The following is a 13,781-nucleotide window of genomic DNA, read 5'->3' as shown; positions in this document are numbered from 1 at the left end:
CTGTAAAGAAGATTTATATTTATATTTTCTTTTGGGTGAATTGCATACTGCTTCATACAGTGCATGGCCTTTGTTGTTCGGAGTCTAATTACTCTCTTTCTGTCTCTCCTGTAGAAAATATGTGGTCAGTGTATGGCCCTCTGGGTACGATGGTAGAAAACAAGAAGTTGTTATCTGCTGAGGGAAGTGACCCTTCCCAGGACATGTACCTGCCCTATGTAGTCAATGATATCACCACCTTCTTCACGCTGCTGGTCGGCATCTACTTCCCATCTGTCACTGGTGAGACACACACACACTATAATGTGGGAATTAGTGTGTCGTGGTTTTTAACTTCCGTAATTGCAGAGTTTTGTTTAATTTCTAAAGATTACATGATTTATTTTCTGTTGTGACCCCCCCCCCCCACTTCTAGGTATCATGGCTGGTTCAAACCGGTCAGGTGACTTGCGGGATGCCCAGAAGTCTATCCCCATTGGGACCATCCTGGCTATCGCTACCACCACCGTCATCTGTATCCTTAAACCTTTTTGTGTCATACCAGAAAATGTAGTCACACAGCTAGAACTGTCGATTTGAAAATGTTTTCTCAGCTCGGCCCTCAAGTGGTTATACTGGTGATGGATATAATAGATATGGCTGCAAGGTTATCTCTCACTTGTTTTGGTGCCACTGCAACAAGAATCCCAAGAGGCCCAGTACAACAGAGCAGCTACCACCAGTTAGTTTGTGGTTAGTGTGTGCGCTGTGTCTGAAGCTTGAAAGACTCTGTGCTTTGTGCTATGGATTCAGTTTACTCTCCTGAACAGTGCTTTCCAGACGTCACCTGTGTGGTGCTATTCGGTGCCTGCATTGAGGGAGTTCTGCTTCGAGACAAGTAAGAGTTTAACACGGAGCACGTGCTGTAAAATACTGTGCACATGTTGCACAAAGTATGCTAAATGGACATGGAATTGGAAGAAAAACAGTACACATTTTGAACAATTTTGTTCACCCTTTTTTTCAGTATCTTCTCCTGAGGGCAGATGGATAAAATGATCTAGTCAATGAGTGTCCTCATCACAAGATGCTCAGATTTGATTTTGTTTTTCAGACTTGCAAATATTTTGCATTCAAGTGACATAAAAAGACCACTGTACCCTGTACATGTGTACTAACTAAAAAGTGTATTAACAACCTATATTTTACAACACATCAAATATACATTTCAACTCAATGTATGCTTTGTATTAAAACATGGACCCACCATCCATTTTAAATTGACAAATTGTCTACTCGTTATGACAAGTCAAGATGAGTTTACAAGGCAATAAAATGAATTTGCATACTATGAACTATGAAAACTTGTGTTTTTGCTTATTTTCTGCCTTCAAGGGATAAGGCTGGCGTTCTTTATTTCCCATGAAAAGACCAAATCCGACAGTGCTTTAGTCCATCTCTCAGTACTTTACGACCTTCCCAGCCTGTCTGTGGTCAAACAGGCAATAAATATATACTTACAATTTTTAAAAGACTCTAAATCATTTCCTCAATCTGGGCACTGTGGTCTTTCCCAAATATTAATCAAACAAGAGGAATTGTTGCGGACTATTTTGGGCTGCGGATTTTGTGTGATAGTGTGTGTGGAATCAACTCAAAATAAACTACAGTGTGTGTGTTTATTGGAATGAAAGGAACATATCACCCAGTTCAACAGTGTGGTGGTTGTTTGGGTCTTTTCATAGGATTTGTTGACAATACAAAAAAACAAAGAATATTACCAGACTTGTCCTTTTTTAAGTTAATTTAAATGTATAATTTGAAACGACGCGTGTGTTGGCTGAATAAAAAGATATGGTCCAAGTAATGTACGTGTTTTTGCATCGCAGATTTGGCGACTCGGTGAAAGGGAACCTCGTCATAGGCACACTATCGTGGCCATCCCCCTGGGTTATCGTGATTGGCTCGTTCTTCTCCTGCTGTGGGGCGGGGCTGCAGAGTTTGACTGGTGCCCCACGCCTGCTGCAGGCCATCGCACGAGACGGAATTGTACCTTTCTTACAGGTCGGACACACACAGTCAACATAAATACAATCAAAGTACAAAGTCTTCGTCTTCATGTGCTGATCTTTAGTTTTCGCACTTGACTGTGTGTGTGTGTGTGTGTGTGTGTGTGTGTGTGTGTGTTAGGTGTTTGGTCATGGGAAAGCTAACGGAGAACCGACCTGGGCTCTGCTGCTGACTGCGGGGATCTGTGAGATCGGCATCCTCATCGCCTCCCTGGACGCTGTGGCTCCTATTCTCTCCATGTCAGTATCTGTTAAAGTTCAGAATCCCTCAAGTGTTTGACTTTTTACAGTAGGTCGCAAAGTGGAGATTTAGATAACAAGTGAGTATTATTTTTCAATCTATACGTCTTCCTTCCACAGGTTTTTCCTCATGTGCTACTTGTTTGTCAACCTGGCCTGTGCCGTTCAGACCCTGCTGCGGACGCCTAACTGGAGACCACGCTTCAAATACTACCACTGGTGAGTGGTGAATTCTTCCGTCTTGCAAGTATACTGTCTCTCTCTTGTTCACTCTCTATTTACTTTCTCACAGCACAAGAAGAGGAGATTGAGAGTCTCTGAAAACGTTGCAGTTTTAACAATTTGTAAGGCTTATTTCACCTGCTGGGGACCCCCGATGGCTTTGCTTATGAAGACTTTAGGACAAATGCCAAGAATCACACACACACACACACACACACACACACACACAAACACCTTCACAACCACAGGCACACCTGTTCATTATGGTTTGTGTGATGATGGCCTTTACTGAGATTACTTCCATGACAAAGGCTGAGGACAATACAGGGCGGCACTATTGTTAGCGGTGGATTTCACCTCACTTCAATTCAGTTCTAAGCCTCTCAGCTGTCCACTCTCAACTGGTTTCATTTCATTAAGACATTTCCATGAATGTACAGAAAACCTGAAACAGTTGTTGTGTAAATGGATGGGTATGTAGTTAACGGACTGGAGTTGTAAAGCGTGCGTTTCCTCCTGCAGGGCTCTGTCCTTCCTCGGAATGAGCTTGTGTCTTGCTCTCATGTTCATCTCCTCCTGGTATTATGCTATCGTGGCCATGGCCATCGCTAGCTGCATCTACAAATACATCGAATACAGAGGGTAAGAAGAAGGACTTTGTGTGCAGTAATGTAGTTCATAGGTGTACTGTAAATCCTTGACACTGACAGAACCTGAATCAAAGGGGAATAAAGTTAAATGTACAAAACTGATCAATTATGTAGAGAATACAACATGTTTTAAGGTACTTACATGTGATCCGGCATCTTGACATTATTGCTACACCTAAAATTGTCAACTTTTGAAATACAGCTTTAAATGCAGAATGTGGCCAAATGTAAAATCTGAGCTACTATGGAGGACAAAAACACAAAAACACAGATTCCAGAACACCCCTTTCATTTTTGGATTAGCAGGCATGCGTTTTAGGCTCACCCACGTCATTTGTGTCGTACAGTTTAATCAGACAGTGTAATCCTTCAAAATAAAAGATACAAATCTTAATACTCTACTCTCTTAATACTCTATCCTTAAACTCTACATGTCACTCAACAGAAGGCATCTTGAATTATACAAAATACAGCTGTGACTTTTGGGCCTGCTGAGCTTGTAGGTCGGTCATTTTTCTCACTGATACATGTTCAAACAGAAAATGTCCCCACAGGCCCAAAGGAACTGGACTAAATTCAGCAAAACTGCACCACACAGGTGTGAAAACGGTGTAAAACTGTTGAAATCACCATCCACTGGCATTGGTTTTTATCATTCTGTGTGTGCGTCCGATTTTATTTATTTTTTTGCTCTTTGTGGTTTAATTCATTGTCAATCATTCGTTGGCTTCAGGGCCGAGAAGGAGTGGGGAGACGGCATCCGTGGCCTTTCTCTCAATGCAGCACGCTACGCCCTCATTCGCCTTGAGGAGGCTCCGCCACACACTAAGAACTGGAGGTACAGTCCATTGTGTGTGTGTGTGTGTGTGTGTGTGTGTGTGTGTGCGCGCACGTATGTTTCATATGGATCTGGTTACAGCTGACATAGTGTCACCTGTCACGGTGGACAAAAGAGAGACAGGAATAGACACAGAGGGTGCATTTGATTAATCTCCTCTTCCTCCACCTAATCAGGCTGACGAGCCTTCAATTCAATTCAGTTTTATTTATATAGCGGCACTTTTCAATATTATTTATAGGGACCCATCAATTCCCCACCATGAGCCAGCACTTTGTGACAGCGGTAAGGATGGAGATAGGTAGCTCAGTGCATCATGGGAAGTCTCCCGGCTGTGCATGCTGTACAGAGGCCAGCACTGGCTGACCTTGCAGTCTGCCTATCCAAAAAACCAAGCAAGTTTAATTTACTGTCATGTTCAGTGCTGATACTCCTCTTAAGGATGTGATGTTTCCAATTATACAGATTGTTCTCATTGAAGGCAACTGTTTTCTTGTGTTAAACACATGTACCGTAGGACTGTAAGGTACCTATTGAACTCAAATCAAGGTCTCCCTGCACAGTTGAGTGAGGGCCAATAATACTGTAATAATGTCGCCGCACCTACTCCACTGTGTTACTTTCACACACACAAAACTATTTGTCGCTGTTCTTCGCCTGATTTATCCAGGCCTCAGTTGTTGGTGCTCCTGAACCTGGACTCCGATCAAGGCGTCAAGCACCCTCGCCTGCTGTCCCTCACCACTCAGCTGAAGGCCGGGAAAGGCCTAACGATAGTGGGAAACGTTTTAGAGGGAACCTATCTCACCAAAGACGCCGAGTCCAAGAAGGCTGAGCAGGTACAGTGGGCATGCATACGCTGTCAACTCCGCACTCACAACCCTGTTCTACCAAAAGTGGGAGTTCGTGGTCACAGTTACTGATAAAATGTGTTTCATATTGCTTGATTTATTCACTGTCCATCCATTGCTAAGCATTATAGTCTAAATCAACAAAATTGTATGTTTCTTTTAGTGGTAGTGTTAAAAATGCACTGCTGCACCCACAGGCAGATCTATTATGTCCATCAGGATTTACAGAATTAGGACAGGCATTTTCCACCCGACGTGCAGATGAACTCTGCCATCTACTGGCCAAAGTGAGCGGGTCATTTGATTATTTTTTTTTTTGCAACCTGATTTGACTGTCCTCAAAAGCATTTTAAATCAGTGGATTACTTTTTTTCTGCGAACGCAATCATGCACAGACGCTGAATTCCAGATTACACAGACTGCTGTATTGTTCAGACCCGTCATTATGAATTGTCCTGGATGCAAACAGGGAATCTTTGCCCTTTCGTAGCCATGGCATCTTTTTCTCATGTTTTTCTCAAGAGTCAGTTCTGTATCAATTTTCTTTCCTATCTCCTGCGTACTTAATGTTTGCTGTTTTTCTGTCTTTCCCTGTCCAGAACATCAAGTCCTCCATGTCAGCAGAGCGAACAAAGGGTTTCTGCCACGTCGTGGTGTCTTCAAACCTCAGAGACGGCTTCTCCCACCTCATCCAGTCTGCGGGGCTGGGAGGCATGAAGCACAACACAGTCCTGATGGCCTGGCCAGGGACCTGGAGGCAGTCCAATGACCCGCAGTCATGGAGGAATTTCATAGGTACAGAGCAGGAGACGGTTCAAAATACATACTGATACATACTGAGTAATACGCCATGTCTCTAATAGACACTCTCTCTCTCTCTCTTCCTCTATCCGTCCAGAGACGGTGCGGGAGACCACAGCGGCCCATCAGGCCTTGCTCGTGGCTAAGAATGTGGACAGTTTCCCCACCAACCAGGACCGCCTGGGGGAGGGCACCATCGACGTGTGGTGGGTGGTTCACGATGGAGGCATGCTGATGCTGCTGCCCTTCCTGCTGCGACAGCATAAGGTTGGTGTGTGTGTGTGTGTGTGTGTGTGTGTCCTGGGTTGTGTTTATGTCTGAGACCTCCTTAATCCCTGCAAATCATTTTTCATTCCTCTCTTCGTGTTTATACCCAGACTCCCTCACTCACACGTCCCTTTCTTCCCTCCTCCTCTCCCCTTATTCCTGCTTTGCCTCACTAATCCATCCATCTACCCCTGACTGACGGGCCTGATTTGTTTTTCCATCCGACCTCCTTCCATATTAACGGTGCCTTTCCCTCCTCCAGGTGTGGAGGAAGTGCAAGATGCGCATCTTCACTGTGGCCCAGATGGATGACAACAGCATCCAAATGAAGAAAGATCTGCAGATGTTCCTTTACCACCTGCGACTGGACGCAGAAGTGGAAGTGGTGGAGATGGTGAGACCTTTGTTTGATAGAATAGCACTGCATTACACCCTGCAATGGTAGTGATGCATTACTAAAATGGAATCGGGCTGACAGTCATCCAATACAGTGGCTTCATTTGTTGAGGATGCTGTTTATCAAGAACCTGAGGGGTCTATCAGCTACGTTCAATTGGCCAATACGTTACTTCAACGTTATGCCACAGAACTGTGTCATAAAGTAGGTCATTTTTCAGTTTCAGTACTAGAGTGCTTGAGTTTGCCACAGAGCCCTGAACAGTACTTAATTTGTACTCTTAATGGGGACATTTTGTAGGAGGGTTTTGCGTTAGGAAGTTTCCTGTTGCTCCAGATTGCATTTACAAGTGTGTTGCTGTCCTCTCCTGTGCAGCATGATAATGACATCTCAGCCTTCACCTATGAGAAGACACTGGTGATGGAGCAGAGGTCTCAGATGCTGAAACAGATGCAGCTTTCCAGGACTGAGAGGGAGAGAGAGGTAATGTACACTTCCTCTGCCGGAGCACGACCCCGTACTTACTTGCTTTCTTTCTGTAGCTGCATTCCAACGCAGCACAAAAGATTGCAGTATTTTTATGGTTTGTCTTTGATTAGATACTAATAAGATCAGCTCATAAACCTCTTCAAGAAGATGGCACTTATTGTTTCTGAATGTTGTTTGCATTTTGCTCCCTGTTAGTATTATCATCACAACCCATCTAAGTAGCTTTAATATGATGCAGGTCAGATTATACAGTATGTAAAACAGGCTCCATAGTTAAATGTAAACAGCATTTTAGTGCAAATCTGGCCTACGGATGCGTCATGTGACAATTGGCCCCTTTCCTTATTCATCTGCAATCGCCTCTCTGGGCCACACCACACCGCTCAGATTCAGAGTATCACTGACGAATCGCGTAGCTCAATCCGGAGGAAGACCCAAGGCGCTGCCCAGAGCATGAACCTCAGCCGGCAGTCCTCGCCGATGGAGGACACTCAGGAGGATGAGGTAGCCGATTCTGTCAACCCACTGTCCCTCACTGTTAGACTCACAGGCCCGTCTTCACAAAGCTGGATCTTTGGCTACAGTTGCCGCTTGTCATTGGACTGTTTTTAATGACTTTTATCATCATCATCATCATCACGGTTTAAAATCTGGACTCGTATATAACAGATGTCAAAAACAGATCAATTCAATTTTTCTCCAGTGTGGACATCAGACTGTGATGCGTATACAGTACACAGATGGGAAGGAAGCATGGAGGAGTAGTAATACTGCTGTGGTTTAAAGTGAGTGGTGCCATAGGAAATGCATTTTTCAGTCTAAATGCGGGCATAGTTATCATACAAAGACTGACTTTTGAATAAGAGGTTAGTTTAATTAGAGGTTCTCACCAAGGCCCCTCAAGTATTTGTCTTGTTTGTTTCGCTGAAGAGACTTACTGTTGTGAATGCTGAATCTTCTCTGTACAAGAGTTGGAGTTACTATAGGTGCTCCATACCATGCTGAAGTCAGTGTGGAACTGGAAATAGAGGAAAATGTTTAGTTCTCTGGATAACCCATTGTGCCTTTTAACCTTCTCAGTGTGGTCTTATCCATAACATAACGGCTCATGGCTGATTTATCATGTTCATACCGTGCACTAGTACTAGTTCAGGGTACTTCGATGGTGAGCAACCATGTTACATCAGAGCTAAAGCTGCTCCGGAGCAAACCAGTTGGTCCACGTAGAATGCACCAGTGTGAAGTCGTAGCCAGCCCAGGACTACAAGCCAGATGTTGCAGCATTGTAATGTCTGAAAAGTGCCATCAGCCCTTTTGGTAAACAAGCTCATGAATTGCCCAGAAAGAGAAGCTGGTTCATGACTACAGATAGCATCTATCTTGTACATCTGACAATCAAACAACGGTAGTGCTACTTACTGTACAGTCACTGAGAGCTGCTTTGTGAATACCAGCCAGTTGCACCCTGAAACTGCTGCCTGACTTCCCATTACCTCCATGATCCCACCTCATCCCCCCCAGACAATGTGAGCGGAAAGAGTGGACAGTATTGTCTCAGAAACCTGAAGACGATGTATGACCTTTGCACAGCGTAAACATCTTCGGGACTGTCCTGATGAGCTGAATGCTAATGTTGGCATGCTAACAGAGGGTCAGTAGTCACCTTTCTGACTTAACAATGCTGTGCTCTCTTTTTTCATGTAACCATGGTCACCACCCCAGTCATCTCTGTATTGATACCCTCCCACCCTCCTGCCATTCATAACCTATAACCAGTGTGCATACTATACAAACGGTCACAGCCAGTAGAGGAGCATCTTCCACAAACTGAACAAGCATCAAATGCTGAACAGCAAATTGAATATTTTAATCAGGAAGCCATAAAAATGTTACATAGTCAGCCTGCTATTTTATCAGTTATCAAATATGACCTGGTACCAATGAGCACAGAGGCCATTAGCCATATCTTTATGATGGCAGATGCTAATAAACCCATAATTTATTGATATACTTTGTCATTGGCTGTGATTATATAACTGATGACATTGACATAGCACAGACACAAAAGTAAACAAATACATTTTTTTAATTTTTATTGAAATACTCTCATTAAAGGCTTACAGACCTGCTTCATGTTTGTTTATGTGACATACAGTATGTCGAGCATGTGCAATAATCTTTGGAAGCCCTGTATCCACTTTGAACACTTGGATGGCACCCCAGTATACCTGGTTAATCTTCACCACCGCCGCCCTGTTCTTGTCTGTCCCCCCGTAAATGTTGCGTCTCAACCCTTGTCGGGACCTCCAGCCTCGAGCCCGGGGAAACGCTGTCTCGTGATGCCCAACGTGTATTTGTTTCTTTTGTGGTCCACGTGTGTTGTTGTAGTTGTTGGAACAGGTTTGTATTATTCCCCGTTATTCTCTAGCATGGTTTTGTGCATCAACTTGTAGAAGGAAAGTTGTTGGTTTTCCTTCTTCCTTGGTCCCACTGGCCAATCTGTTACGTTGTGCACCATTCATTCCCCTCTGTTTTTGATCCCTTACTCCCCTTTTCTTCCTATTTCCCTCCATTAATCGCTTTCTTTTGTCTCTCTTGGACGTATTATCTTGGACTCTGAAATCGCGTCACCTCCTCATCGTTCGTTCATTCCTTAGCATCCTGGCCATATTCCTCTGTTACCACCTTTCCTTGTTTATTCATTCTGTTTATTGTGTTTCTCTCATCTCATGTGTTTATACTCAATTTCCTCATCCCTCTCTCGCCCCCCCCCCACCCCACCTCACTTTCCAGGCCCAGCTCATCCATGACAGAAACACAGCGTCTCACGCCACGATAAATGACAAGGCCGACACCGGGCCGGAGCGGGTTCACATGACCTGGACCAAGGACAAGCTGTTCACCGAGCGTAATCGCAACCGCGAGTGCAATGCCAACGTGGCTGTACGCGACCTGTTTAACATGAAACCGTAAGTTGACCTCAAAACAGCCTCTGTACATTTGTGCATTAAGAGCTAAAGAGGAGTGTCCAATCCACTGTGTATGCTACTGAAAAATACTGTAGAGATGGTAGTACAAAACATGATGTTATTGCATGTGCCTTGTGAGAGACGTTTGCACAATTTTGAATTGGTTTTAAAGTTTTAAATGTCAAAGTATTAGAAGGATCTGGAGAGTGAACCACAGCACCTACAGTACAGGCAATACTTTAGGATGGTGCCAAAGCCTCAGTGCAGGAGGACAGCATGTGTAGATGTAGTATTAGTAGTAGTAGTAGTAGTAGTAGTACTGAGCCTGACAGGGTGAAATGGGACAACTGTCTGCATGGTGTGTGCAATCAGGCTGCATTTGGTGTGTGTGCGCATGTGTGTGCACCCCCAGCCATTTCAGTCTTAGTGCATGGCCCGACCACGCAGACCACACCCACACCTTTTTGCTGTTTAGACTAACACCTTCTCATCCCATACTGTCCATATTATCAGTGTGTGTGGACTTCATCAGGTGTGTCCCAGTCCACTTATATTGGCTAATAAAGTTTGTGACGTGTCGTAATTAGTAAACGTATCGCCAAAGTCTCACAGGACAGGGAGAAACGGAGGCTACTTTTTCACAAAGCCTCACCGTACACGTCAAACGGCTCCATGTCACTTTCTGGGGTTCACGCGGGCCACCTGTTAGGTGTCACGACGAGCCGTTTGGGACAGTCGGAAGCATGCGGTGTGGTGGAGAGGGCTGGAAAAAAGCTGATGTAGGAAGCATCTAAGCCTGTTTTTGTTGTTCTGTCCCATTTTCCTCCTTCTAGAGAGTGGGAGAGCCTGTAAGTCGCCTTCTCTTTGCCCTAGGCCGTATGTGTGTACTGCTGCTGTGGTGACTGTAGCTTTGTTCAGTGTCCTCCAGCTCATGTGCTCGTGCCTCTGTGTATGCATGTCTGCGTCCCCGTATGTTGGTGGAAGAGCCTCCATTGTTTCAATTTGCATGTAATATTTCTGACATTGTTCGTGTGCATGAGCAAATTTGCTTTCCATTTCCCTTTTTAAAATACAAAGTAGGTTCATTTGGTGTTTGTCCTATTCAGTAGAATGGAAAGCAGAATTTAGTGAAATTGTCTTGTTTTTTCTCCTTCATATCATTTGGCTTCTGGCAGTTGACGTCATGTGCTTGTTTGCTTTGTGATCTAACATGAAGGTGACGATAAAGAGGCAACATTTGAAGACATACAGAGGCGACAATCAATAAACAGAATACAATTAGTTTGAAAGACGAGAGCATGTGTCATTGGCTATGACAAACTAAACAGTAACGAAGATGACATAATGTGTGAACACTGCGTGCATGTGTGTCTTAAAATGCTGCCTCTTTATTTGGAATCCAGTTACGCTTCAGTCCCTTAATAATGCCTTGTTTTCTTGTTTGTGTTTGAGACTAACATACAGAAGGCTTTAACTAAAATGCAACTTTTCCCCTCGCCAAAATGTTATTCACATATATGATGATGTGTTATACTGGTGGAGGTGTTTTTCTCGAGAAGCACACAGTGTATTAGTGATGTCAGAAATGAGTATTTTCCATTGTATAAACACAAGAGACTCCTGAAAAGGAGAGCTTGTTCTAAGTGAGTCTTTTTTTTTTTTTGGCTACACCGTAAAGGTGTTGATTTAAAGAGGAGGGCATAAGCAAGCTTAAAAAAAAAAATTAAAAAAAAGCTTTTATTTTTGAAAGGATTTTCCAGTGTGCAGCTCCTATTGAACCAGGAGTGCTGCCATGTTGCCACAATAGGTCTCTTTCACAGGAGGAAAACACAAGTGTAATTAATAAAATGAAGGATGGCTGAGTTCCATTTAGCTTCTTCAGTTACAGGGTCCTGGTATTGTGTCACATGTCACACTGTCATGGTTTACAGGGACAACAGAGCCATCGTTCATGTTATTAGTAGCACGTGTGCTTTTCTTACTATGAAATGTCCCAAATCCATACTACATGCTAATTCAACACAGTGCGTATTATATACTCTATAGTTAATATACTGTTTCAGCAGATAGTACACAAAAATATCAACATTCTTTACCATTTTATACAAACAGGAAATTATACAATACATGTGACGTTGGATGTCATACTGCACCTTTGGAGCTGTTTCACCACCACCCGCAATTTATTTATTTTTTCCCCCCCAGCTGTGAGTAGCTCCACCTATACCTTTGTGCATTGCATTGTGGGAAAATAGTGCATAACAGTACAATGAGCACACTGAAAAATAGATGACATTTAGTCTGCGTACTATCTGCCTTGAGTATACAAGACAGACAGATTGAGTACTTGGTAACACCGTTACGGCAGCTATTTCACATCGATCACAAAGAAAACGAATGAGGTAGGAGAGAAGCAAGTACAATCAAAAGGCCACAAATAAAATAAAATAGTGTGAACACACGACATACTCTAATCCTCAGTGTGTAGTATGGAACTGGGATATCCATGGGACACCTTTGTATACTGTGAAAAATGCCTATTGCAGTTTGAGGCCAGCATAAAGCTAAAAGATTCTTGCAAGGTGCTGGTTTTACATTTGATGAAGTTATGAGGGCTACAGTGCAGTTTTCTCACTGGTCTCAAAACAACAGAAGAAGTCCCAGCAACCACCTAATACCACTGTCCCCCCGTATTATCACTAACGAAATGCAGGCTTTAGTTTAGTGAAGTCTGGCTGGCAATGTTTTCTCCAGTGCTGTCCTTTCTCACTGCGACCTTCTTGTCAAACTAGGAACCAGTCAAATGTCCGTCGGATGCACACGGCTATCAAGCTGAACGAGGTGGTGGTGAACAAGTCCCAAGGAGCTCACCTGGTCCTGCTCAACATGCCTGGACCACCTAGGAACAGAGGAGGAGACGAGAACTGTATCCTTGCAGCAGCTATGATCAATATTTTGATAACAGCAATGTATCAAATGACGATTCAAAAACAACGTGAAAGGGGTTGCTTGTAGTGATGAAGAACTACCGTCTGAATCCGCAGCTCCCCCCGGCTATAAGGAGCTTTATAGTTATGTTCAGCTCGTTGTTTAGCTTTTCACAACTTTACTGTTTTGTTTCAATCACAGCGTCATTTCCAGCAGCATCAGGCAGCTGTTTTCAGCTGAAAACATTCTAATAAGCCTCTGTACTACTACCTGACACAGTTAGCAGCTGGCTGGTGAGCACAGTGGAGCATTTAGCAGCTAAAGAGCCAGATATTTCCCCCAGGACTTAGAAGAGTGTGTCACCATATCAACTGTATTCTCAACTTGTTTCCGATGCCCCCAGGTGGCCAAAAGAATAAGTTATTGGTTTACAGGTTTAATTAATGCCATTCCAATATATGTTAGTAATGCAGCAGTTCCCAACCTGGGTGTCCTGACCCCCATCAGGGGTTGCCAAAGCTCCACTCCACTGGGGGTCATGAAGCCCTCTTGATTTTAAATATAAATTATAGTAGACATGCATTTAATTAATTTCTATGAAGAAGAAAACTAAATGTAAGGATTATTTTGGAAGTTTATGTCTTTATTTATTTATCATAGAGCCAGGCTGCTTGGGCTATTAAAACGCATGTATGATTAATGTGGTACTGTGCTGCTGTCCGCCCACGCCTCTGTATGTTTTACACCTTGACTGCTGTCTTCTCAGACATGGAGTTCCTGGAGGTTCTCCTCGAGGGTCTGAACCGGGTCCTGCTGGTGCGAGGCGGTGGCCGCGAAGTCATCACCATCTACTCTTAAAAACAACTCTCACGCTCCACCCTGCACACATGGGCTGTTTCCATGGATACCGGTCACCGGGCATTTTCGGGGGGAAGAAGCCTAATTTGGTTTTTATGAAGGGCGGGGTTTGTTGAAAGGCGGGACCACTTGTGATTGACGGATGGTCTGAAGGGCCTCAGGATGAAGGAATCAGTTGAATCGCTGGCTGAGAGAGCGAGCACAGTGTGTGTCCACGCCGGGC

At 43.9% G+C, this 13,781-nt stretch overlaps 1 protein-coding gene across 3 annotated transcripts in view; it reads left to right on the top strand.

Moving 5' to 3' along the window:
• Window positions 1-13,558, top strand: part of slc12a7b (solute carrier family 12 member 7b) — a 53,017-nt gene extending 39,459 nt beyond the window's left edge. For 2 of the 3 annotated variants that reach the window (XM_070928409.1, XM_070928410.1), the window contains exons 9-26: window positions 115-282; window positions 416-514; window positions 820-877; window positions 1,869-2,043; window positions 2,170-2,288; window positions 2,409-2,507; window positions 3,033-3,152; window positions 3,894-3,998; window positions 4,669-4,837; window positions 5,449-5,644; window positions 5,748-5,917; window positions 6,180-6,311; window positions 6,690-6,797; window positions 7,191-7,307; window positions 9,597-9,772; window positions 10,606-10,620; window positions 12,565-12,698; window positions 13,467-13,558. In XM_070928409.1, coding sequence (XP_070784510.1) covers window positions 115-282; window positions 416-514; window positions 820-877; window positions 1,869-2,043; window positions 2,170-2,288; window positions 2,409-2,507; window positions 3,033-3,152; window positions 3,894-3,998; window positions 4,669-4,837; window positions 5,449-5,644; window positions 5,748-5,917; window positions 6,180-6,311; window positions 6,690-6,797; window positions 7,191-7,307; window positions 9,597-9,772; window positions 10,606-10,620; window positions 12,565-12,698; window positions 13,467-13,558 — 2,252 coding nt within the window. The remainder of the gene's footprint in view (window positions 1-114; window positions 283-415; window positions 515-819; window positions 878-1,868; window positions 2,044-2,169; window positions 2,289-2,408; window positions 2,508-3,032; window positions 3,153-3,893; window positions 3,999-4,668; window positions 4,838-5,448; window positions 5,645-5,747; window positions 5,918-6,179; window positions 6,312-6,689; window positions 6,798-7,190; window positions 7,308-9,596; window positions 9,773-10,605; window positions 10,621-12,564; window positions 12,699-13,466) is intronic. The other variant, XM_070928411.1, reaches the window with a different exon arrangement.
• The last annotated feature ends 223 nt before the right edge of the window (window positions 13,559-13,781 follow it).

This window comes from Enoplosus armatus, chromosome 21 (assembly GCF_043641665.1).
Source record: "Enoplosus armatus isolate fEnoArm2 chromosome 21, fEnoArm2.hap1, whole genome shotgun sequence".
Lineage (NCBI taxonomy): Eukaryota > Metazoa > Chordata > Actinopteri > Centrarchiformes > Enoplosidae > Enoplosus > Enoplosus armatus.
Note: the sequence above shows the minus strand (reverse complement) of the source record. Positions and strands in the feature narration are given on the sequence as shown.